The 24,802-nt window shown below is 45.4% G+C and overlaps 2 protein-coding genes across 2 annotated transcripts in view; one reads left to right on the forward strand and one right to left on the reverse strand.

Moving 5' to 3' along the window:
- CFAP53 (cilia and flagella associated protein 53) overlaps positions 1-23,134 on the reverse strand; it is a 147,867-nt gene extending 124,733 nt beyond the window's left edge. The window contains exons 1-2 of the mRNA XM_044276331.1: positions 23,105-23,134; positions 22,103-22,205 (exon numbers count right to left, since the gene is read on the reverse strand). The gene's annotated coding sequence lies outside the window, so the exon portion shown is untranslated. The remainder of the gene's footprint in view (positions 1-22,102; positions 22,206-23,104) is intronic.
- LOC122924848 (acyl-coenzyme A amino acid N-acyltransferase 1-like) lies at positions 2,819-17,300 on the forward strand. Its single transcript, XM_044276334.1, has 4 exons — positions 2,819-2,980; positions 11,555-12,032; positions 15,123-15,327; positions 16,105-17,300. The coding sequence occupies exons 2-4, from the start codon at positions 11,572-11,574 to the stop codon at positions 16,699-16,701; spliced, it is 1,263 nt and encodes a 420-aa protein (XP_044132269.1). The 5' UTR covers positions 2,819-2,980; positions 11,555-11,571; the 3' UTR covers positions 16,702-17,300.
- Positions 23,135-24,802: the final 1,668 nt, after the last annotated feature.

A 24,802-nucleotide genomic window follows, 5' to 3' on the forward strand; every position in this document is an offset into this window, starting at 1 on the left:
GGACGGAACTCAGCGCCGGAAAAGAAAAACGCTAGTGTGAAAGTAGCCTAAGGCTTATTGGTACACCATAGACTTTTTTCAGAGTGCGGGTGCCCACAGAGAGAGCTCCGAGTGCCGCCTCTGGCACCTGTGCCATAGGTTCGCCATCACTGCCCTAGAAGCTCCTGATGTAGACTTGTCAAACTCATCTATAGTCTCTAATGGGCCAGAGTGTTCTTTTTGCATACATTTTGGTGGCCTCATTTCTCTGCACTGAATACAGGGGGATGCTGCAACCAAAAACCTATGCCGCAGGGTATATGTTTCATGTACAATGGGAGTCAATGGGCAACGTATGCAGTCATACGGCATACAACTGCAGGGGGAGGGAAATTGACAAATACTATATATTGGTGGTGACTAGAGATTAGCGAATTTCATGTTATGAAATTTGTTCACGCTTCGTTTTGGTGGTAAAAGCAGAATTGCGTTATGGATTCCGTTATCACGGACCATAATGCAATTCTATGACGGAATGCCTTTAGAGGCATTCCATTATTCATTCTGTCCTAATAGAAGTCTATGGGCTGCATAACGGATCTGTCCCGTTTCCATTATGCAGGAGAGGACTCCCCCGCATAACGGTGTGAGAGTAATGAGGTCATTGCCAACATTATACTCATATAATGCATATAACATGAATGGTTATATTATACATATACTGTATTCACATAGATCAGTGCTGGTGAACCTTTTACAGACTGAGTGCCGAAACTGCAACCCAAAACCCACTTATTTATCGCAAGGTGCCAACACAGCAATTTAACCTGAATACCAATACAGTATATCTTCCATGTACTTTATAATTTAGCTATAACAGCCTGCCTACATTCAGTGTGCTGCCTGTGCCGTTCATAGTGCGCCCTGTGCTGATGAATTGTAGGAAAAGTCTAAGGCATACTGGTACACCATAGACTTTTTCCAGGGTGCCCACAGAGAGGGCTCCGAGTGCCACCTCTGGCACCAGTGCCATAGGTTCGCCACCACTGGTCTAACCTCATTATGTCCTCCTGTTCAGAGCCGCCCACCTGCGTCTGTACTGACGCCAAAGTACCACATGAAACCACAGTGGGTGTACCCAAAGCTGGCGGCCCCCCCGCAATGGCCCTGACGCTACCGACCCGCCGACGCCACCACCCAGGTCCCCCAACGGTAACCCGAGATTTCTCTGCCGCCCCCAAATTTGCTAGCAACCCCACCAAACCCCCCAGCCCCCCCAGACACTAACTGACATAAAGGTCCCCATGTTGCCTCACCTGGCTGCCTGGGTGCTGTGACCCCATCAGCCGAGGGTCCTGAATCCCGACGCTCGGTCCTCTGAGACAGTCCTGGCACAGCGAGCTCCCACGGATGTCCCCGGGCCGGGCTGGGGCCAGGGACGTAATGTTCCCTGGATACAACTTGCGCGGCGACACCTTCTTCCTCGACTTGCCTGACCTACGAGGGCCTGCTGCCGTGGTCCGCAGCAGCCCTGTGCGCTCTGGGATACTGCTCAAGCTGAGGGGCCTCATCCACATCCGGATCCTGGAGAGTGCCCGCCGTTCCTGGTCCTGACCACAAGGTGGCGCTGCTGCGCTGCTGAAGAGGCCTGCTGAGGCCTGCATGAGGCCTCTGCCTACTAGCCGGCTTCCTTCCACGCCTGGGCGCCCGGGCAGGAGCGGCACCCGGCGCCTGCAGGCGTGAAGGGTCCTGTGAAGCAGGGCTCCGTTTACGGCGCTGAGCCCGAGGGGAGGCCATGTCTGGGCTGAGGCGCGCCGGCAGACGGGACCGTTGCGGCCGGGGTGTCGGTGGCTGAGGCGGAGCGGGTGCCTCAGCCGCCGACCTGAGATCCGCCAAGAGGGAATCCACATCCATAATAAGTGCAGGGGTGCGCAAGTTAGTGCAGGTGTGCGCAGCTCCATTTTTCCATAAAATGGCCTCCTTCTTCCCAGACCCTCGCCCTTTTAACCCCTCACTTCTCGCCGCCCCCATCACTTGAACTGGCCAATCGGCTTCCCAGGGGCTCCCTCAAACCAGCCCCCCGTCATGGTCGCCTACCCCCAAGGCTGCGCCCCCAGTCCAGCTCTTTCTATCTGTAAACCGGCTTTGCCTACTTCTCCTGATGCTAATCTTCACACTATTTAATCTCTCTCACTCATATCTACTTATCTCTCCCCCATATCCTCCATGGATCCACATTATTTATAAGTGAGATGCGTAGTTTCACCATTTCCGGCTGACACTTATTTTGTGGTTATAAAATATAAGAAAAAGAGCTGGATCGCACATCCTCAATACTATGCTTTTATCTGACTGCTTCTCAGCGTAATTTGTCGTATACCTACCCCTATGCTGCATGCTGTACATGAGGCATTAGTATACAATTTGATCAAAAAGCTTAGGCCCACTCACCGTGACAAGGTTGCCTCTTCGAATGGGACCCCATTCTAAATTTGGCGCAGCACTGCACGGCGACAGCCGACACAACAGCACCACCCCAGCAGGCAGCGGGACCCAGCAGTCAAACAGCGCCCCCACCCATTTGAAGATACAACCTTGTTGCGGTGAGTGGGCCTAAGCTTTTTGATCAAATTGTATACCAATGCCTCATGTACAGCATGCAGCATAGGGGTAGGTGTACGACAAATTACGCTGAGAAGCAGTTAGATAAAAGCATAGTATTGAGGATGTGCGATCCAGTTCTTTTTCTTATATTTTATACTTATTTCGTGGTGCTGTCCCTTTAACAGCATTAACACCGTGGACTTTACTCTCAGAGCTGGGGGCTGGATCTGATTTCTCCACTTCCTTTCCAGCTCTGTCTTCCAGACTCTGAGATCTGACAATCCGTCCCTTTCACGGTTACATCTCGTGGATACGTGATATGCATTGCAGTTCCTAAGCGGCTCCCTATATACTCTGCTGCAGGGAAATGGTATCCAGACCCAGAATACTCAGACAGGTCAGACACGGATCTCCATTTTATCCTACAGGGACCGCACCACAGTTCTATCATGTCTGCTGAATTCCTTATTCTCCGGTCAGGCAGAAAGCTAAATTCAAACAAAAACGTCCACACAGTCGTCTGCAGGAGCTCAGTAGGGACTTCTGATGGCCGTTTTCTAATGTATCTTTTCTGACTTCATGCTTGGTCTCGTGGTTGTCGTTTCGGGTGACAATGCTAGTTGATGTTAAAATGACAAATCGCTGATAGACTCTTCAGTGTTCACTTTGAGCGTGACTAGGAAAGGAGACGTTTTCCTTTAAAGAGAACCTGTCACCGGGATTTTGTGTATAGAGCTGAGGACATGGGTTGCTAGATGGCGCTAGCACATCCGCAATACCCAGTCCCCATAGCTCTGTGTGCTTTTATTGTGTAAAAAAAACAGATTTGATCCATATGCAAATTAACCTGAGATGAGTCCAGCGGGAAGGAGTCCAGTGCAGCACGCCAGACCTGCAGGGTATTGCGAAGTGAGGTCACGGTTATGGGCAATCGAGGGTTACTCACTGTTTGTAGGAGAACCCTGGGCAGGCATGCGGCAGTGAAGGAGAGGCTGACACAAAGTTCCTCTGGGGCACACTCTGGATGTAGGGACCAGGACTGATGTTGGGTGAGGTGCCCTGGATGTTGCAGGTGTTTTGAGTGCCTGGGGCAAGGTCCCTTTAAGGATCGTGACGCCAGTGCCTGTAACGGTGGCACACCGGTTTTCCAGTAGCAATAAGTGAGGTACACAGATGGTATGGTGAACCAAACGTTGCTTTACTTATAACAGTCCAACTTTGTACATCAAGATGATAATACAGTCCCTTATGTCATATGCTTCACAAGCAGGCTTATTTCCAATACTGGCAGGTATAATCTTGCAAGATACTCGGAGGGTAATAATAATAATACACACACTCAGATCAGGCTGTACCTTCTCCTCAGAAATACTGTACACTGTTCCTAGAACTCTTGTCTGGTTTCTATCCCAAGGCCCGGATGCCCAAATGCTGGCTTTTATCCTTGGCAAATAATCTTCCTCCCGTATTGACCCTTGCGCCGTCTTTATAGGTCCTCTGCCCATCAGCTTACTTGCGTCTAGCTGGATACACTGGCTCTGCTTGGGTTGAGGGTACTGCAGGTTTCTCCCAGGAGGCTCATCTCTACTACTGGGGTTGATTCTTCTGAGCTAAGCTGGACTCAGAAAAACTTCAGGCGGGCTGTAATCCTTCACTAGCCTCCTGGTGGCAACTAGAAGCCTGGACTATCTAGCTGCATGTCAGGAGGAGGCCCTCAGCATATCTCAGGCTTGTGCCTTCTCACTTCTGTCTCCACAGACTCATGACTACAGACTAACCCCTCCCTGTCTGGGCCTGGACATTTATACTAGGGGCTCCCTATCTCCCTCTAGTGTCTAGGATGCTTAACTACACCCCAATAGGCCTGCTATGCATGTCACAGGGGAAACAACACATGTAAAAGCACATAGAAAGCACATTACAATGCATAGTTAAATATAATGCCACTGTCCCTTAGGAGTAGGAGTAACACGTGACCCAATTGACCCTTGTGTAGTGCCCACCCCTACCTAGTGGGACACTACACCCAGCACCGCCCCGCATCCTCAGAATCTCCCCCTTGCTCCCCGATGTCAAAAAGCTAGAGTGCCGTAATCTCGTGATGCGCGAGCTAGTGCATGCGCAGTGTCGTCATAGCGTTCCTTCCCTGTGCTGGCATCAGCCTAAGGTCCCTTTCACACAAGCGAGTTTTCCGCGCGGGTGCAATGCGTGACGTGAACGCATAGCACCCGCACTGAATCCTGACCCATTCATTTCAATGGGTCTGTGTACATGAGCGTTGTTTTTCACGCATCAGTTCTGCGTTGCGTGAAAATCGCAGCATGTTCTATATTCTGCGTTTTTCACGCAGCCCTGGCCCCATAGAAGTGAATGGGGCTGCGTGAAAAACGCATTGCATCCGCAAGCAAGTGCGGGTGCGATGCGTTTTTCACTTATGGTTGCTAAGAGATGTTGTTTGTAAACATTCAGTTTTTTATCACGCGCGTGAAAAACGCATCAAAACGCATTGCACCCGCGCGGAAAAAACTGAACAACTAAACGCAATCGCAGACAAAACTGACTGAACTTGCTTGCAAAATAGTGTGTTTCACTGAACGCACCCTGAACGCATCCTGAGCCAATCCGTCACGCCCATGTGAAACCAGCCTAAGGGAATGAACTGCGCATGCGCTAGCTCGCGCATTGCAAGATTACAGTTACATTGGACTAAGGCCCCTTTCACACGAGCGGGTGCAATGCGTGATGTGAACGCATAGCACCCACACTGAATCCTGACCCATTCATTTCAATGGGTCTGCGTCAGTTCTGCTTTTCGTAAAAAACGCAGCATGTTCTATATTCTGCATTAATCACGCAGCCCCATAGAAGTGAATGGGGCTTCAGTGAAAAACACATTGCATCCGGAAGCAAGTGCGGGTGCGATGCGTTTTTCACTGATGGTTGCTAGGAGATGTTTGGAAATCTTTTTTTTTTTTTTCTCACGCGCGTAAAAAACGCATCAAAGCGCATTGCACCCGCACAGAAAAAAACTAAACTGAATGCAATGGCATGCAAAACTGACTGAACTTGCTTGCAAAATGGTGCGAGTTTCACTGAATGCATCCGGACCTAATCCATCACGCTCATGTGAAAGGGGCCTAAAGGGGATCTAACAGCTGGCATGCCCAACCAATTCTGAGAATGAGGGGTCCCCGTTCCATGCCTGAATGAAGCAGTGGGCTCTATTCACTTCTACAGGCTTGATGTAGACATTGCTCCTCCTCAATCCCATAAAATAAAATCTATGAAACATTAGACTGATCCCTTTTCCAGATTGCTGGAATTCCTGGGCTTGGACCACCCGTGATGTTATTTATGACCAGGCTCGGACTGGCCCACTGGGGAGGTGGGGGATTTCTCGGTAGGCCCCCAGTCTCCTGCGCCCGGAGATAAGATGGAGGAGTAATTATTTCTCTTGTTTCTCAGGAGAGGCCCCACAGTATCTTCTAGACTTCTGGGGCTGCTGGCTGTGAAGGAGGAGAGAAGGTGTCTGCCTCCTCCTGCCCTCCCTGCTGTCAGGAAACTGTGGCTGCTGGAGAGAAGGACTCCTCTGCGGTGCAGGGCTGATTTCTCAGGTGTGTGACAGTAGTGACCTGTATGAGACTGTAAGGGGGAAATAGGGGATTTGTTTATAGTAGACTCAGATCTGTGTATGTGTGCTGCTCTCTGCAGAGTTCAGAGTGGTACTGGAGGGACTCTGCCCTAGGTCCCCCCAATACCTATGCTTTAGGTGCACCCCCATTAGTGCCACAGCTCCAGATGCATCCACTCTAAATGCACCTGGAATATTGCCTCTTCTCCAGTTACCCCTGCTCCAGGATCCCCACTATTACCCTGCCTCAGGTGACTCTAATGTCTCTGCTTCAGTTATGACCCTCCTGTAACAGCGGCTGTGCAGCCATGCTTTTATTAGTTCTCTGTATGCTTGCTTTATGGATATGCACCTATGATGCCGGTGATGCAAGTTTCAGATCCCAAAGAGGGCCTGCAGATTTCTCCTAAAAGCACCCATGGACCCGACCCATTGACGTGTTTATCCACCCAGACGAATCTTCTGGGGTTTGCAGTCCTGTCAATCAAGCCCAACCAAAGTTCCTAGTTCTTCTGAAAAGTCACCCAGCAAACAGAGCCCCAAATGTCTCTACAGTTCTGGCACCCTCTCAGGATATTGGCATAGGGTTGCTTACTAAGAGTCATTGCTATCGCCGGAGACGGATCTTCCCTTGGGTTACTCAGCAGAAGACCTTTACCTGTCCCCTGTCACTGCTGCTGTCCTGCCTGACTTGCTCTCTGATGAGTTCATCAGCTTGTCTTCTCCTCTATCATGAGTACCACTTTGGGCTGGAGAACAGCAAGGGTGTAAGCGAACAGTTTGACTATGATTTTAGTGACCTGACATCTCTGGACTTGTGCAATGAATACTGATACTGCCTGGTTCTTATCCATTTAGCAACACAACCCCCAATTTCCTACCCTACATCTACTGCTCATGGCATGTGATTGTTGTTTTTTTTCTCCCCCTTTTAATCACATGTACATAATGAACGAGTAAGTTAGCACTTATAACCGTGAGCACCCGTAGCATAATCATAACACTTGCTTTTGAGCAGCCGAATACCTAAACAAGGATATATGTGACACCGAGTAATGCGATCAGTGTCTGTAATATACCACGTGAAACTGAAGTTGTATTTTTATGTCAATTCCTAAAGACTTGTGCAGACCATTCGAGCATCTGGAACATGCCGTTCTCCTTGAGCTTTTACCCCAAGGCCCTTGTGCTCTGCTTAGGTTCCTGATAACCACCTGTGTTCCTGGATTCTGTTACTGATCTGATCCCTGACGGCTTGCCTTGACTCTCCTGTTGCCGACCAGGATTGCCTGACCTGTACCTGTGCTGCCTGCCCTGACCTTTTGCCTGTCTGACTACGCCTCTGCCTCATCCTTTGGTCCTGCACTGTTGCTGCTGGTAACGACTCCGCCTGCCTGACTCCGCCTGTACTTCTGGTTCCTTTCTCAGATAACTCCTGGTCCACGTGGACCAGATGCCTCATGTATCTATCCTCCTCAAGAGGTATCGACCTGGTATTCCCCTTGGGAAAGTCTATCCCCACCATCAGGGGTATTGTGAAGAATCGAGGGGTTCACTTAGATAACTCCCTTAGAGGAGGTAGGACACGTGGCACAGTGGGTTCACATACGCTGGTTCGTGACACCTCCGTTTGTGCCCTTTGCTCACATTGCTCCTCTAGCACCTTTGCTTGGGCTTTGTTAAAGGGGGTTGGACTTATGCCCGAAAAATTCAGCACATTGCGTCATATTCTCCAATATTGACACGTATGTGTCACGGCTGAGGATGGGGAAAACCCTCAGCCGTGCGATGCTCAGAAATGTCCAGTCGCTACTCGTTCAGGGCAACAGAATTAGGGAGCAGGTCACCTCCTATTGCGTCCCTAACGCTGACCCTGTCTCCTGTCTGTATGAGCCGACCCTGGTGGTAGGATGGCTCATACTCTGGAACCTAATAGTCCCTGCAACCTACTAGGCACGGAGGAGCAGGAGTCTCACTGGCCAAGCAGCATGAAAGAAGGGAAACATGAACAGAACTATGAACATGACAGGTGTACCCAAACAGTTCCACACAAACCTGCCACAGCCTTGCTGACTGGAACCCGTGCTCAGAAAACGCTGTCCACACAAACATAGACAAACAGCACAGACATAAAAACACACAGGAACCAGGACATCCATAGCTGCAATAAAAACCAAAGGTAACGGACATAAACTAAACATCAGGGGTTAGGATTTTATGACCGGAAGGGTGGCCCTTACTGGAATATGGTATTCACAGGAGGCTGCTCCAGCTAAGCATGGCTGAAGCAACCCACTGAGCCATGCCAAACACAGAGGCTATATAGGCCTAAGTGGACACACCCAGTGTCTCACACATACAGAAAGGGAGTTAACCCTTCCATCACCAGGGAAGGGAAAACACCACTAAAAGGGGAAGTGCACACAATAACATAAAACCTAGTGCACACATGACATATGAAGTGCATAACATACACACACACACCTAACAAAAGGTTGCTAGGTGCAACCGCATGCACAGCATAGCAAGCTGCCACAATACAGCTCAGACTGCTATGCTGCCACATACATACTGTTGCCAGCGGCAACCACAGGTGAGGCAAATACCACTGCCCTCACCTGTGATTGACAACCAAACCAAACCGCTGACAACCGCATGCGGTTCAGGAGTCACGGTCATGGCCATGGCCGTGACAGTATGGTTTACATGGTGGTAGTGATGATATTCTGTATTTACAGGCATCACTCCTCCCATGTAAAGAGATACGGGTGGAGGATTTAAAGGGGTTGTCCAGGTTTTCAAGTTATCCTCTCCACACCATAGGCCATAACTATATGATTAGTGGGGTCCGATTCTGTGACCCCCCCAATTGATTCCAGGAATGGATCCTGGTCCCCCTTTTTATGGTGTGGCAGGCCACACATATGCCCTGCTGCTCCCTTTATTTTCTTTGGGACCACTGGAAATATCCAGCGCTGTGCTCCGCCATCTCCGGTGACCCCATAGAGAATGGATGGAGAGGCCGGGCATATGCTCAACCTGCCACTCAGTCAAGAAGGGGGATCAGTGGGGGCTCCAGCGTTCAGACCCCCACGGATCACTTAATTATCCCCGATCCTGTGGATAGAGGATAACTAGAAAAGTGGACACAGGCCCTTTAACAGGCGAGAATTTCTATTTTAGTTTGACACATATTTTGGGCCAGATTTTAAATTTTTATTTTTTTACACCCAAAGAAATCCTTTAAAGGAAACCTGTAATCAACTTTATGCTGTCTATACTAACGGCAGCATAAAGTAGAGACAGGTGAGTTGATTTCAGTTGTCTGTCATTTAAAAGTTAAAAATAAGTGGTTGCCGAGAACCAACATCACAATCATTGCAGACCGAGCCTGGAAAAGAGTCACGGCCACCTGAGAAGAGTCCTGGTTATTCATGAAGTCCTGCTCTCCCTGCCCACCTGCTGATGACTCTAGGAGAGAACTGCCAATCACCAGCAGATTAAGGGGGGGGGGGGGGGGCAGGAGATTATAATAACCAGGACTCTTCTCAGGTAGATGTGACTCTTTTCCAGGCCTGGGCTGCAATGACTATGATGCTGGTTCTCAGCAACTACAGACTTTTAGCTGATGAGTGACACACCGCTGACATCAGCATTTCTGTCACTATTTTATGCTGCCCTCAGTGAGATCAGCATAAAGTTGATGACAGGTTCCCTTTAAGGATAGGGAATGTAAAAAGGTGGAACAGCTATGACACGACAGGTGATAAGTGTCTGACTGTTGGGACCCCCATGATCAAGGGAACGTGGTCTTAAGACCCTTGTGTACATAGATTGGCGGTAATGTGATTGAATGTCTCAGGACCCCTTTTTCATGATCAGTGGGTGCTCCAGCAGTCAGACCCCAGCGATCTGATATTTATCACCTATCCTGTAGATGGGCAATAGGTCATTATGGTAGGACAACCCTTTTAATTATAATGTAGATTATGTACAATATGAGGAGGTTAAGATTTGGTAAATTTCATGCCAGACATTTATGGTTAAAGGATTTGGCTCACTTCAGTAAATGGCATTTATCATGGAGTTAATACAATGCACTTACTAATGTATTGTGATACTCTATATTGCCTCCTTTCCATTATATTATACACAGCACATATCCGTGGTTATTACCACTGTGTAATCCAGCAGCTGTGGCCGTGCTTACACACTATGGGGAAAGGCTGGAAGTGCTCATAGGCCAACACCTTTACCTGTAGTGTGCCAGCACGGCCACCGCTGCTGGATTACAGAGTGGTCAAAACCATGGATACGAGCAGTGTATAATGTGATGGAAAAGAGCCAATATGGACAAAAATCGCAATATATTAAGTGCCTTGTATTACCTTTCTCTCCATGATAAATGCCAATTGCTGAAGTGAGACAGCCCATTTAACCCCTTCAAGTGTGCTATACTTAATAGGGTTAGGCATAAATGTCTTGGTGTGTGCATTGCGTGTTTCCTATGTGTGATTGGTGTGTGCTATATATGTTCTATATATCAGTGGTGTATGTGCAGTATGTGATCCATGTATAAGTGTCTTGTGTGCCACATCTGTCCAGTGACTGACTGGTGTGCGCTGCATGTGTCTTGTTTCTGACTGACTTAAGTGCAGGATATCCATATATGTGTAAATTCTGCCACATGTATGTTTGTGCATTTTGCTGTGAGTGTCTGCCATCATACTTCATCTTTAATATTTCTGTTATCCCTGTAAGGGCTCATGAACACGACCGTTGGATGTTTTTCAGTCTGCAAATTGCGGATCCACAAAACCTGGATACCGGGTGTGTGCATTCCACATTATGCGGACAGAACAGCCGGCCCCTAATAGAACAGTCCTATCCTTGTCTGTAATGTGGACAATTATAGGACATGTTCTATCATTTTGCAGAACAGCCATGCGGACATACAGACACGGAATGCACACAGTCATTTTATTTATTTTCAAAGTTGAAGTGAAATGAACGGGACAGACATGGAAAAAAATAAGTTAGTGTGCAGGAGCCCTAAGGTGGGTCCCCAGAATCAGTTACACTGGTGGGCCCTAAGTACCCCAGTCCAACACTGTTTATGACCTATCCTGTGGATAGGTGAGGAATTATTTTAGCAGCATAATCCATTTAAGAGACTTGCGGAGAACACAACTGACAATTTGCTCAATCCTCATCATTACAGATCATGGCTATGGGAGATACCGAATGAGAGGACACTATGTCAATACATTCTTGTATCGAAGAGTGCATTTATTTGGGTGACATTCATTGTGTTTTCGTAACTCTTGTCTCCCATTTAAGGTTCTTGATCTTCAGACATGGTTGGTCTCATAGTAACTCCTGAGGTCTCCTTGGTGGATGAACCACTAAAGATCCAAGCATGGGGTCTACTTCCTCAGCAAACCATCACAATAAGAGTATGGCTGAAGGATGAGAAAGGGGAGATATTTCACTCCAGAGCTTTCTACCAAACGGATATGGAAGGGAAGGTGGATCTGGAGAAATCTCCAGCCACTGGTGGAGACTTCCATGGAGTCTGTCCTATGGGCCTATTCTGGGCTCTCAAGCCAGCTATCCCATTTCGAAGGCTGATAAAACGTGATGTCATGGGAAGTCCTTTCTCTGTTCATGTGGATCTATATTCCTCGTTGGTGCTAAATCCACAACCTGGAGATTCCCCTGCTGCCACCAAAGTAATTGAAAGATGGTATGTGTCTCCAGGAGTTCAGAGAATACTAATAAGAGAAGGACGCATACGAGGAGCACTTTTTCTGCCCACCAGGTAGGTAACTTCTCCATTGTCTGTCACAAGTTTAGTAAGGCTATATGTAGCTTACCTGAATTTTCTAAATATGAAATAAGGCCAGGGCTGAATTTACATTGGGTGATGTCTTGGGCAGTACCTGCTGGTAAACGAATATACTGGCAACACTCTTTAACATCGCCTGAGTAGGGGCAAGATGCAGGCAAATTATCATATGAGTATTTTTGGTGAATAGGTAATGGGTAATCTGCATTGCATTTATTTATTAAAGCTAGCTCACATTACTCTTTCTCCTCCTCCTCCCTGCTCCCCAATTTGACTGCAGAGTGAGAAACTGCCTACTTCAATGTGTGCCGATGCTGCTGTGATCACAGGACTTTGTTACCTAGTACATTTGTTATACATACACAGGGACAGCCTGTAATGCTTTAATTGGGTAAGATATGCAACTTATTTATCTATAATTCATTGCAGATATGCTTTAAATGACTTGTCCAGTTTCAAAATGCATTTTTGATAAGCCTTGAGTACCCAAACATTGTTTATGTCAGTACCTTCCTTCCACCTGTTCAGAGCATGCTGGCAGGATGTTTACAAACAGAACTTTCTCTTTTCCATTAACTTTCTGTGTTTTTTGTTAAAACACAGCTAGCATTCTTTGCTCTGTAATGTTTAACAGGGCTTGCTCTGGTTAGCTAACATGAGGCTGGGGAGGGGGTGTAGGCTGTGTAACTATTATAAGGGAACTGTGTGGCAGACACAGCAAGCCCTAAGAAACATTAGAAGGCAAAGCATGCTGTGAATGGTTAGAAACCCAGCAGGAAGCTGATTAAAACAGGAAGTTCTGCATGTAAACATCTCCTGATAGGATGCAGTGATGCTGAGAAGGAAAGTACTGACATAAAACAGGTATATGGGGCAAAAATATGCAGCGTTTGGGGTACTCTAGGCTTGTACAAGTTTTGTTATGGAACTGAAGAAGCCCTTAAAGTGTACCTCCACTGAGCCATAGATAAATTGCATAAGTTACCCAGAGAGTTGTAGGTTAACTGTGTTGTGTCTGTAGAAGGAACATGCCAGGAAATTCCTGTGATCACAGCAGCATGAGCACTGAATCAATCAGACAGTTTCTGCTGACATAAAAATAGGTATATAGGGCAATAATATGCAGTTCATTATGAAACCAGAGAACACTTTCAAGTATTACAATAGACAGGCAAAACAGCCATTACCTCTAGGTACAAACAACCTACAAAGAAGAAACGAGCCCAAAACAGTACCCATAAAATATAATAAAGCTTTATTGTGTATGTAAATAAATATTTTTTTTATTAAAAATCACATGATGCAAGGACAGGTGGCAGAAAAAAGCATCCTCCAGAGATCACATAATTTACAAATGGGGGTGAATATAGAAAGGTGTATATATTATAATGTATGGTCCTGGACTACATCCACTGGGATAGTACCCTGTAAACAACATAGCTACAAATAGTGCCAGGAATAAATAGTAATAACTGTGTCCAGACCAGAGTATAAAAAACTAATGCCAATTGTAAGGGATCGCTCTCTCTCAGGGGGTCACAGTCACAGACATCTTGTCAGACAGCGGATTTAAAGTCCAAAATTGTCATTTATTTTGGCATCAGCACACAGAAAACGGCAAAACAAACACCTGCCCGTCTGGGCTGTAACTAATATACAGTAGATTTCCCTGACTCACCTGCAAGCACAGGGTCTCAGGCTCCAAGCCTTAGCAGGTCTGCTTCAGACACAAGTCCATACGGGAAGAGATCAAGCTTCACAAAGCCTCGTGGCCCCTCAGCCACATACGGTCTAGCAGCCTCCAGGCTGTGACCTCACCATCACTCTTGGGGGGAAATGGTCGAGAAGTCCTCCCTAATCTGACCATCTGCAACCCTCTGACAGTAGGTGTCGCTGGGCCCCCCAAAGTTCAGGCTTTACAAAGCCTTGTGACCCCTCAGCCCTCGTGGCTGAGACCACACAGAGCCTCTGTAGGCCTCTGTTTCCAAGTTTTCTCTCTCTCTCTAGACTAACACACAGAGCGTTGGTTTTATCCCTCCTTGATTACAGCAGGCCTCCCCTGCGATGACCTTAGGTAAAAGACAATACCCGGACTTGAAGGGTGCGAATTGGCAGATCCCACTACCAAACCTATCCACCAGTCCAAATCAAATCCAGCCCAGAACAAAATGTAAACAAAACTGTCCTCAGCAAACTATGCTTTGCTGAAACCCCTGCAGCTTTCTGGATTTTATTTATCTCACCCACCTGATGTATTCTGGGTGGGACATACACACCTTCCAGCACTCATACCGTACACGTCACCACACAATATTCAAACTCACCCATTTGCAATTGTGGTCAATGGTGGACACGACCCCAACGAGCGTTTCAGTGTACCTTCATATTGGCATTCGTTTTTTATACTCTGGTCTGGACACAGTTATTACTATTTATTCCTGGCACTATTTGTAGCTATGTTGTTTACAGGGTACTATCCCAGCGGATGTAGTCCAGACCATACATTATAATATAGACCCCTTTCCATATTCATCCCCATTTGTAAATTATGTGATCTCTGGAGAATGCTTTTTTGCCACCTGTCCTTGCATCATGTGATATATACCGGTAATACATTTTCTTTTTAGTGTTATTTGTATACACAATAAAGCTTTATTATATTTTTTGGGTACTGTTTTGGTCCTGTTTCTTCTTTGTAGGTTTCTGAGCTGGTACCTTGGCTACCATAATAGATGCAGGTAGTGCTCAAGCACAGTGTACTGTACACCTGTGACTTAGGTGTTATAAGTGCTTAGCCTGTTTGTAATTTTTGTTTACCTCTAGGTACAAGTAGATTTTGAAATGTATTACTTAATACTCAGAATAATGTCTTCTACATGAACTGTACAAATAACCACAAGAAGAATTTCATGTATATGGTGTTGATACTTCATGTTCTAAAGTAGCTTCTTGTGAAGCTAAAAATATATTTTCAATAAAAGTGGAACTCCCCTTTAAGACCATCACCAATGATAGATTTTAGTATGGTTGAAATACATTTTTCCTTCTTGTTTTCTACTTAGGTGAAGGGCCCTTTCCAGGAGTTATTGACATGTTTGGAGGCGTCGGTGGTCTGATAGAGTTTCGCAGTGGCCTCCTGGCCAGCCGCGGTTTTGCTTCGCTTGCTCTGGCTTATTTTGCTTATGATGATTTGCCTAGTTTCCTTGGTGTAGTGGATTTAAAATATTTTGAGGAAGCCGCTCAGTTTCTATGGAGTCATCCAAAAGTAAGTTTGACAACTCCTTACATAGAATCATGTCAAGAAGTCTTAAAGGCCATGAAGGGTTATTTTCTACTGTATGTCAATAAGACAGTGAAAAAAAAATCATAATTGGGATACAGGAAAAAGCTGAAGGCACCTGACATATGTGTGGCACATGACTTTGTATGTGTGGCTTCTTCTCTGCTGGAAACGAGGACCTATCACCCTGGTCCCTGGAATTGGTAGGGTTCCAGCAGTCAGATCCCACTATTACAATTTTTGTGGCATGGCTATCTGATTGTGGGGGTACGACTGCTGGGACACCCACCGATCTCGAGAATGAGGGTCCTGTTCTCTTGCCTTAATAAAGCAGCATGTCTAGGATGTTCCCTGCCACTCCATTCTCTGTGCGACTGCCAGAGATAGTCACGTGCTGTAATCGACAGTCCCAAGGACAAGAAATGGAGAGGAGGTCACATATGTACACTACCGCTCAAATTACAAATGGGACTTGGGACCCCCGTACTTATAATCGCTGGGATTGAAAGCAGTTTGACTACCAGTCAATCATAAATATACATTTATCTCCTTTCCTGTGGATAGCTTTTGCTCTAAAGGATTCATTTACTACATTCCTCCTGTGGAAGTCACTGTGAGGGAAACATATGGCCAGACAAAGCTAGTTTTGTAGATGGGGTTAGCTAGGTAATTGCCATTAAACTGCTAAAGGTTATACCCCTCATATAATCATACATGTCTAGATCCATGAACCAATGTCACACAACATATTCTACTTTTTAGGTGTCAGGCGATGGAGTTGGAGTGGTCGCTATATGCAAAGGAGCTGAGATGGCTTTGGCCATGGCGTCTTACCTGCCTCAGGTTGCTGCTACGGTATGCATCAATGGAACCAATGCTGTGAATGGCAACACCCTCATTTATGGCGATCTCCTTCTGAACGGCATACCCTACATTATAGAAAGAGTTCTGATCACAGACTTTGGGTCTCTCAACCTTAGCAACTCTATGGATGACCCAAGAAAACCAGAACACCAGGACTCTATACTCCCCCTGGAGAAAGCCAGAGGTCCCATCCTTTTTCTCGTAGGAGACAAAGACCAGAACTACAACAGTTTGTTCTTTGCTCAGGAAGCAAAGGCCAGGGCAGAGAAGTACGGTAAGAAGGACGTGTACGTGCAGTGCTATCCTGGAGCGGGACATCTTCTAGAACCTCCAGGGTCCCCTTTTTGTACAGTATCACAGTCCCCATTCTTCCCACTTCCTTTGACTTGGGGTGGAGAGCTCCTGCCACACTGCTCGGCACAGAAAACTAGTTGGAAAGAACTTCAAGAATTTCTCAGTAGAAATATTAAATGCTCCCGACGCAATAAATTATGATCAGTTGAATCTACTAGAGGGTCTACAAGACTATTGTAATTTTCATTACCTAGATTGGTTGACCCAATATGTAAATCTGAGATATGGTAATTTTATAAATATATGTTCTTATTAGGATATAGTAGAAGGTGGGCCCACTCTATAAGTGGAGACATGCAAACATTTATTCTAGTGATTATAAAAAGACATGAACTTAAAGTATTACAGCAGTGATCATCTATCCAAACTTTAGGGCCATGAAAAGTTATTTCCATTCACAGTATACTGTATGTAGATTCACCCCATAGTGACCACCATTATGCCTTTTTAGGCTGGCTGCTGCGGTTTTTATGGAGTCCCAGTTTACAGGGTGCACTAGAGTTGAGCTTCTGCTCTAATAGCTCTAATTGTTAGAAGCACTGATCCGGCTGTTTAACACCTTAGATGCAGCACCCACTACTGACGGTGGCATCTAAGCGGTTACAGAGGGAGTAGATTTCCTCTGTCCCCCATCGTCAACCCACAAATGAGATTGTGTGGTGCCGATGTCTGTGCACGGCAGCTTGGGAATTATTGAAGTCCCCACGCCTGCCTGCAGTGTTTCCATCAGACTGTGCCTCTCTGGCATAAGCTGTACAATGCATTGTAGAAGGAATCACAAGATCCACATTCTCCTTTTGGGACTAGTAAATGGCTAAAAAAGTTAAAAAGTTTTAATAAATAAAAAGTTTATTTGGTAAAAAACAAACAAATAAAAAGAGATCCAAAAGTGTTATGTACCCCAAAATCAAGCCAATAAAAACTACATCACCCTACAAAAGTCAAGCCCACAGACGACTCTGCAGAAGTAGTAAAACAAAAAAAAGTTATGTATTTGGTATTGCTGTAATCGTACTGACCCAGAGAATAAAGTCATCATGTTATTTATCCTGAAAAATGAATGCCGCAAAATTTCTAATTTAAAAACTGGTGGTATTGCTGTTTTTTTCCATCACCCCTGGAAAGAATTCATAAAAGTGAATTAGTAAGTTATGTGCACCTCAAAATAGTGCCATTAAAAACTACAACTTGTCCCTCAAAAAACAAGCCCTCATACAGCTGTATCGACAGAAAAATATATAAAAAATTATTTAGCTCTTGGAAGATGATGATGATGAAAAAAATAAATAATCGCTTGGTAATTAAAGGGGTTGGCCCATCTCATACATTGGGGGCATATCCTAGCGATATGCCTCCAGTGTATAAGATGGGCCAACCTTGTCTAATAGGTGCAGGTCTCACCTCTGGGACCCACACCTATCTCTAGAAGGGAGCCAGCAAAGTGAAGAAGAGCCGACTGCGAGAGTGCTGAAAATAGTTTGTTTCTTTCCGTCAACTGCATAGAAGTGATTAAAGTGGTGGCCAAGCTTGTGCGGTGCGCCTCCAATTAATTTTTATGGGACTTTGGCAAAATTGTTGACCCGCACCTATCTCTGGAATGGAGCCTGTAAATTGAAAAAGACCGGATTGCACATGCGCGGCCGTCCTTCGTAAATTTCTATGGGACTGCCAAACATAGCCGAGGACTGTTTCCGTCAGCCCCATGGAAGTAAATGGAGCGGTGGCCGCACATGCGCAGTCTGCTCTTCTTCACTTTACGGACTCTATTCTAGAGATAGGTGTGGGTCGGCACAGTGCACTTCGCATTCCTTTTTATGGGACTTCCAAAAATAGCCGAACGTGCTGCTTGATTTTCGTCACTTTCATAGAAATGAATGGAAGGCAGCAGCGCATGCGCGGTGCACTCTCCTTCACTTTGCGGTCTCTGTTCTATATCTATCAGACATTGGGGGCATATCCTAGAGCAGTGATGCTCAACCTGCGGCCCTCCAGCTGTTGCAAAACTACAACTCCCAGTATGCCTGGACAGCCTACAGCTATTAGGGCATGCTGGGAGTTGTAGTTTTGCAACAGCTGGAGGGGCCGCAGGTTGAGCATCCCTGTCCTAGAGATATACCCCCAATAAAAGAGATGGGCCAACCCCTTTAAGGCCCAAAACAGGTTGGCTATTAAGGGGTGATGTATACATAATGCACTGTATGAAGGTTAAATATCTACACATACCGGGCTACAGGAACCGAAACATGACGATGTCTAGGGCATATTGAATATGGCGTGTGATCTATCTGAACAGCAAAACTATTAACACGGTATATTAAAAAAATCTTGCACATGCCACCGAATGCTGTAAAATAATAATAAATAAAATGGATGCTGCTATACTTACCTCTGTTTCCGGTCCAGTTTTCCTTCCGCTGCGTTTATACGGTAGACCTCTGAGGACAGTGATTGGCTGCAGTGGTCACATACCTACATATACCCTCTGCTGTCTGTAAACACGCTGGTATAGGAGGGTGGATTATTAAAGAGTTACTAAACTTTTGTATGATTTTTTTTTGTGAACATGGCCCTAATGTCCTAATAATTTTTGTAATATAGTTTATTAACGTATTTTGTATTTTTAATAGACCCCCCAAGCGCACTTGTCCCTGTGCGCTTAAATCTACTTCTCTGTACAACGCTGACTTCTCGGCAGAGTACGGAGTACTGGCAGGAGCGCATATTGCTGCTCCTGCCCCCCGGAGGTTTACTAACTCCTGGCACGGCTCTCACCTGCCCCTTCTCTGCTAGGGGCACGGAAGATAAACCGCACTTTGATGCGGATAACTTGAAATCCAAACAGAAAGCGAACATCTAGCTCAGTTTCGCAAAGGTTCAACGGTACTTTATTTGCGCGGTTAAAAATATACATCCAGTGCAACCAGTCTTTGTCTACGCGTTTCAGGCTATCTGGTGTGTAAGCCCTTACTCATGACATACTAAAGACACAACTAAATGCAGCATATATAGTGGGTCAACACCTGTGCCCCTAATTGGGCTATCACATGACCCAAAAGAGATGCTGCCCTTCACATGCATCAAATCCAATTAAAAAGTTATACAATCCATTTGCTAAAAACATATCAACGTTCGACACAAAAGAACATCCAAAGTGAGGATGTCAGTGATATCACTGTATCCCATCACATTATTGCTGTAATATCAGATCCAATCTTTTATAGAGCCCCTCAGGCTGACGGCTGCTCAACTGAAAAATCCAGAAGGACTCCCTAGTGAGAAGTTTCCTCCTGTGGTCACCTCCTCTAATTGGTGCTTTAACCCTCTCAATCCCTTGTACTTGCATACCGGACGTGTCTCCACCACGGGCTACTGTAGTGTCCCACTAGGTAGAAGTGGGCACTACACAAGGGTCAATTGGGTCACGTGTTACTCCTACTCCTAAGGGACAGTGGCATTATATTTATCTATGCATTTTAATGTATTTTCTATGTGTTTTGATATGTATTGTCCCACTGTGACATGTATAGCAGGCCTATTGGGGTGTAGTGTAGCATCCTAGACACTAGAGGGAGATAGAGAGCCCCTAGTATAAATGTTCAGGCCCAGACAGGGAGGGGTTAGGTCATAGTCAGGAGTCTGTGGAGACAGAAGTGAGAAGGCACCAGCCAGAGACATGCTGAGGGCCTCCTCCTGACATGCAGCTAGATAGTCCAGGCTTCTAGTTGCCACCAGGAGGCTAGTGAAGGAGCATAGCCTGCCTGAAGTATCCTGAGTCCAGTTAGCTCAGAAGAATCAACCCCAGTAGTAGAGATGTGCCTCCTGGGAGAAACCTGCAGTACCCTCAATCCAAGCAGAGCCAGTGTACCAGCTAGACGCAAGTAAGCTGATGGGCAGAGGACCTATAAAGACAGCGCAAGGGTCAATACGGGAGGAAGATTATTTGCCAAGGATAAAAGCCAGCATTTGGGCGTCCGGGCCTTGGGATAGAAACCAGACAGGAGTTCTAGGAACAGTGTACACTATTTCTGAGGAGAAGGTACAGCCTGATCTGTGAGTGTGTGCATTATTATTGCCCTCCGAGTATCTTGCAAGATTATGGCTGCCATTATTGAAACAAGCCTTCTTGTGAAGCACTTGATGCAAGGGACTGTATTGCCATCTTACTGTACAAAGTTGGACTGTTTTCCAGTAAAGCGAAGTTTGGTTCACCATACCATCTGTGTACCTCACTTATTACAACTAGAAATCGGTGTGCCACCGTTACAGGCACTGGCGTCATGATCCTTAAAGGGACCTTGCCCCAGGGACTCAAAACACCTGCAACATCCAGGGCACCTTGTCCACCATCAGGTCTGGTCCCTACATACAGAGTGTGCCCCAGAGGAACTAGTGTCTGCCTCTCCTTCACTGCTGCATGCCTGCCCAGGGTTCTCCTACAAACAGTGAGTAACCCTCGATTGCCCATAACCGTGACCTCACTTCGCAATACCCTGCAGGTCTGGCGTGCTGCACTACCGCAAAGTGTAAGCTGGTGGCTCCCATAGTGTGGCACGTCCGACATGTGCTTGTGTATTCTCACCTGTAAGTTGCAGATCCTACATGTCATTAAATATATTGCGTATGTTGTGTTACAATTAAGGTATGACCTTATAGTGAAGTCTTTACCATTTGCAGCAGATGATTTAGCTACCAGTATGATCGCAGCATATACATTTACCATGTCCACTTCCATAACTACCTTTCGTTATTAACCAATTTGGGATACTAGTCATCCGTTCGCATGCAGACCTTTTGAGAGCGAGTCTCTGGACATTCAGGATCTCGATATATATCGGACTGGTGCCCTGCTGAGAACTTGGCATCTCTGCCTTCTCTACCTGCATGAAGCGACTGGCAGCAGAAGTCCCCCAGAAAAGAAAGAATCTAAGAAGATTCCCAGCCGAACTCCCACAAGATGAACAGAACACGAAGATGTGATATGCATATAGCTAACAATATCTCTATCCTCTGTCCTACTAGTGGTGAATAACTACGGTTACTTATTAATCCACCCAATGTTCTTTCTAACCTAATACCAACCTCTTTTTATACCTGTCATATAAGCTATACTCTCTAACACTTTCCTCTCTTTCATAATTGCAAAAGCATCTAGTTCTTTCACTCCTCGCTCCTTCCCCCAGCAAAAGAAGACATAACTGTACTTGAATTGTTGCACTAGGTGTCGCTGAACTAGCCTGGAATATCTTGTTTTTTGGTGGGCTAGCGCCACCTAGTGGGCTGTACAATTGTCTTTAGAACAGGTCTACTTTTTATTAGATCTCATCCCACAGGTCTCCATTCCCTTTCTCTTCTTATCTGTTTTTCATCTCTCAGCTTATATAATTCTATGGTATATGTCTCCCTGGAATAAGGAATGTAAGGTGTCCCTAAATAGCATGCTCATGGGGTTCTGCGGTCACGTTTGGTAGACAACCCCCCCAATTCCTATGTCCATGTTATGGATTTTTTTGTTAAATGTTCCGTTATTTGCATTTGTTCTTACCGTTTTTACACCCTTCTTCTCTTTTTCGTCCTTCCACCTTGCTCCTCTTATTTCCTCCTCCCCACTCTGCTGTTCACGCCACGAATCAGGTAAGGATGTCAATCTGCCAAAAAAGTATCTATTTAAATGGCTGAATTAGAAATATGCACATACAATGTTAGGGGCCTAAACGCCCTGTCAAAACGGAGCCAAATATGCCAACATTTACATAAGAGGAAAGTGCAAATAGCGATGTTACAAGAAACGCACTTCCGGAAAAACCCCACTATCTGCCTCGAAAGGGGTCAGCATACTCATACATAAAAATGCCCCCTTTATACACCAGGATACATTAAGGGATATACTGTAGAAGGAAGATTTATTTTTGTAAAGGGTTTGCTAGGTCCCCAATTATTCAACACACCCCAGGCCTCCTGGCTACTAGAAACTATTGATAAGATGGAAAACTTTGCTGAAGTCATTATTGTTCTAGGAGGCGATTTAAATGTGACTTTAATCCCCAGTCTCGACTCCTCCACTGGAAATTAGACAATGTAAAAAAAAAGTGTTGAAAATAATTAAAATAGCACTTTCCAGCCGAGGACTTATAGACGTATGGAGGGCAATGCACTCCAATGATAAAGATTATACTTACTTCTCTTCTGCCCACCACTCATATCAGAGATTGGACTATATTTTTGTAGCTATAGGTTCCCTTCAGCATTGTGTTTCATCTCAAATAGGGAATATACTTTTCTCAGACCACTCCCCGTTTTTTCTAACTCTGCTAGTCCCTAACATGCCTAAATCTGAATACAGATGGAGGCTTAACGAAACACTACTGTCAACCTCCACTATCCCAAAAGTGGCGAATATAATAGAAGAGTACTTCAAAATAAATGAGACAGAAGATCTGCCTCAAGCATTAATTTGGGAAGCTCACAAATCTGTCATAAGAGGCCACCTAGTCGCCCTAGGCACCTATGTCAAAAAGCAAAAACAAAAGAAAGTAGAAGAACCTACCCTAAACATCTCCAAATTAGAGAATCAACACAGGAGAACATTGAAGGCAGACACTTTGGCACACCTGGATACCCTGAGGTCAGAATTAAAAAATATATTAAACGCCAATACAGCGAAATTATTCCTGTCCACCCAATATAAATATTATGCGCACGGAAATGAAGCTACGAAAGTGCTTTTGTCCCAAGTTAATAAGAGGAAAGTTGCGTCCTATATCTCCCATATAAATTCCCAGGATTCACAAGTTGTCCGCAAAACAGAATTAACAGAACAATTTTGCAAATACTGCAGCCAATTATATAATCTTCAACAGGCATCAACCTCACCACAAGTTAGTTTAAAAAAAGAATTGACACAGAACTGGCTGGATACCTTGAACCTCCCCTCACTAACCAAGACACAAGCAGACAAGTTAAGCTCCCCATTTACTCTAACTGAACCACAAGCAGCTTTGAAAGATTCTCCTTCTAACAAAAGGCCAGGTCCAGATGGACTTCCCATCTTTTATTACTCCTTGTTTAAAGAGATATTACTGCCCCAACTACTGAGTGTTTGTAATGAAGCCCGGGAGGGTAAGCCATTCACTAGGGACATGTTAATGGCTCAGATTTGTATTATCCCCAAGCCTGGGAAAGACAATTCACTCTGTTCAAATTATAGGCCAATTTCGCTTCTCAACAACGACCTTAAACTCCACGCAAAAATGCTTGCTAACAGACTGAAACATTACTTACCAGAACTGATATCAGCAGAACAAGTAGGCTTCATACCTGGTAGAGAAGAGAAAAACAATATAGGTCAGAGTTATAAATCTAATACAATTAGCTAAAAAGACAAAAATACCGCTAGCCATCCTAAGTATGGATGCAGAAAAAGCCTTTGACAGAGTGGATTGGCATTATATGGCTCAAACTTTGTCCAAATTCGGGATCCTGAAGACTTTTATAAAAGGTGTTATGGCAATGTATCATGCGCCAGCGGCACGCATCCTGGTGAAGGACACCCTCTCTCCGGCGTTCAAAATATCAATATCGTCAGGGCTGTCCCCTCTCCCTGTTACGCTTTATACTAGTTATAGAAACACTCCTGCAGTCCTTCAGACAAAACAAGGACATCAAGGGATTGAAGATAGGGTGCACAACTCATCAAGCAGCTGCCTTTGCAGATGATGTTTTATTGTTCATTACGAACCCAAAATTGGCCTTCCCAGAAATTATGTCAACACTCCAGACCTTCCACCTTATGTCAAATTTTTCAGTAAACCTATCAAAATCCATAGTTCTAAATGTGTCCCTAAGCCCCACTAACGTAACCAATCTGCAGAAAACAACTCCCTTTCAGTGGACTAGTCAGTCGATAGTATTTCTGGGCATAGTAATTACACCCGAATTCTCCCACCTGTTTCGTGAGAACTTCCAAGCACTGCCAAAACAAATGGAGGATTTGATAAGCTCATGGGATATCCCATTTGTGTCATGGTTTGGTCGTAGGACACTTATTAAAACAATACTCCTCCTTACGATCCTTTACTATCTCCAAGCCTTACCCATCCCAATCCCCAAAATATACTTTAAAAAACTGCAAGGTATCCTCACGAAATTCCTGTGGAGTGGTAGGAGATCTAGATTACCTCTCAAAATTACAACACAACACCCTAGAGATGGAGGACTCGGTATCGCTGAACTATATGTCTATCAT

The sequence above is a fragment of the Bufo gargarizans genome, chromosome 1 (assembly GCF_014858855.1).
Source record: "Bufo gargarizans isolate SCDJY-AF-19 chromosome 1, ASM1485885v1, whole genome shotgun sequence".
NCBI lineage: Eukaryota > Metazoa > Chordata > Amphibia > Anura > Bufonidae > Bufo > Bufo gargarizans.

Bases quoted from the DNA above. Each gene is read 5' to 3' on its own strand.
- LOC122924848 (XM_044276334.1), top strand. From the start codon at position 11,572: ATGGTTGGTCTCATAGTAACTCCTGAGGTCTCCTTGGTGGATGAACCA. The intron at 12,033-15,122 runs CAGGTAGGTAAC...TGTTTTCTACTT, and splicing joins GGAGCACTTTTTCTGCCCAC to AGGTGAAGGGCCCTTTCCAG. The intron at 15,328-16,104 runs GTAAGTTTGACA...TCTACTTTTTAG, and splicing joins TTCTATGGAGTCATCCAAAA to GTGTCAGGCGATGGAGTTGG.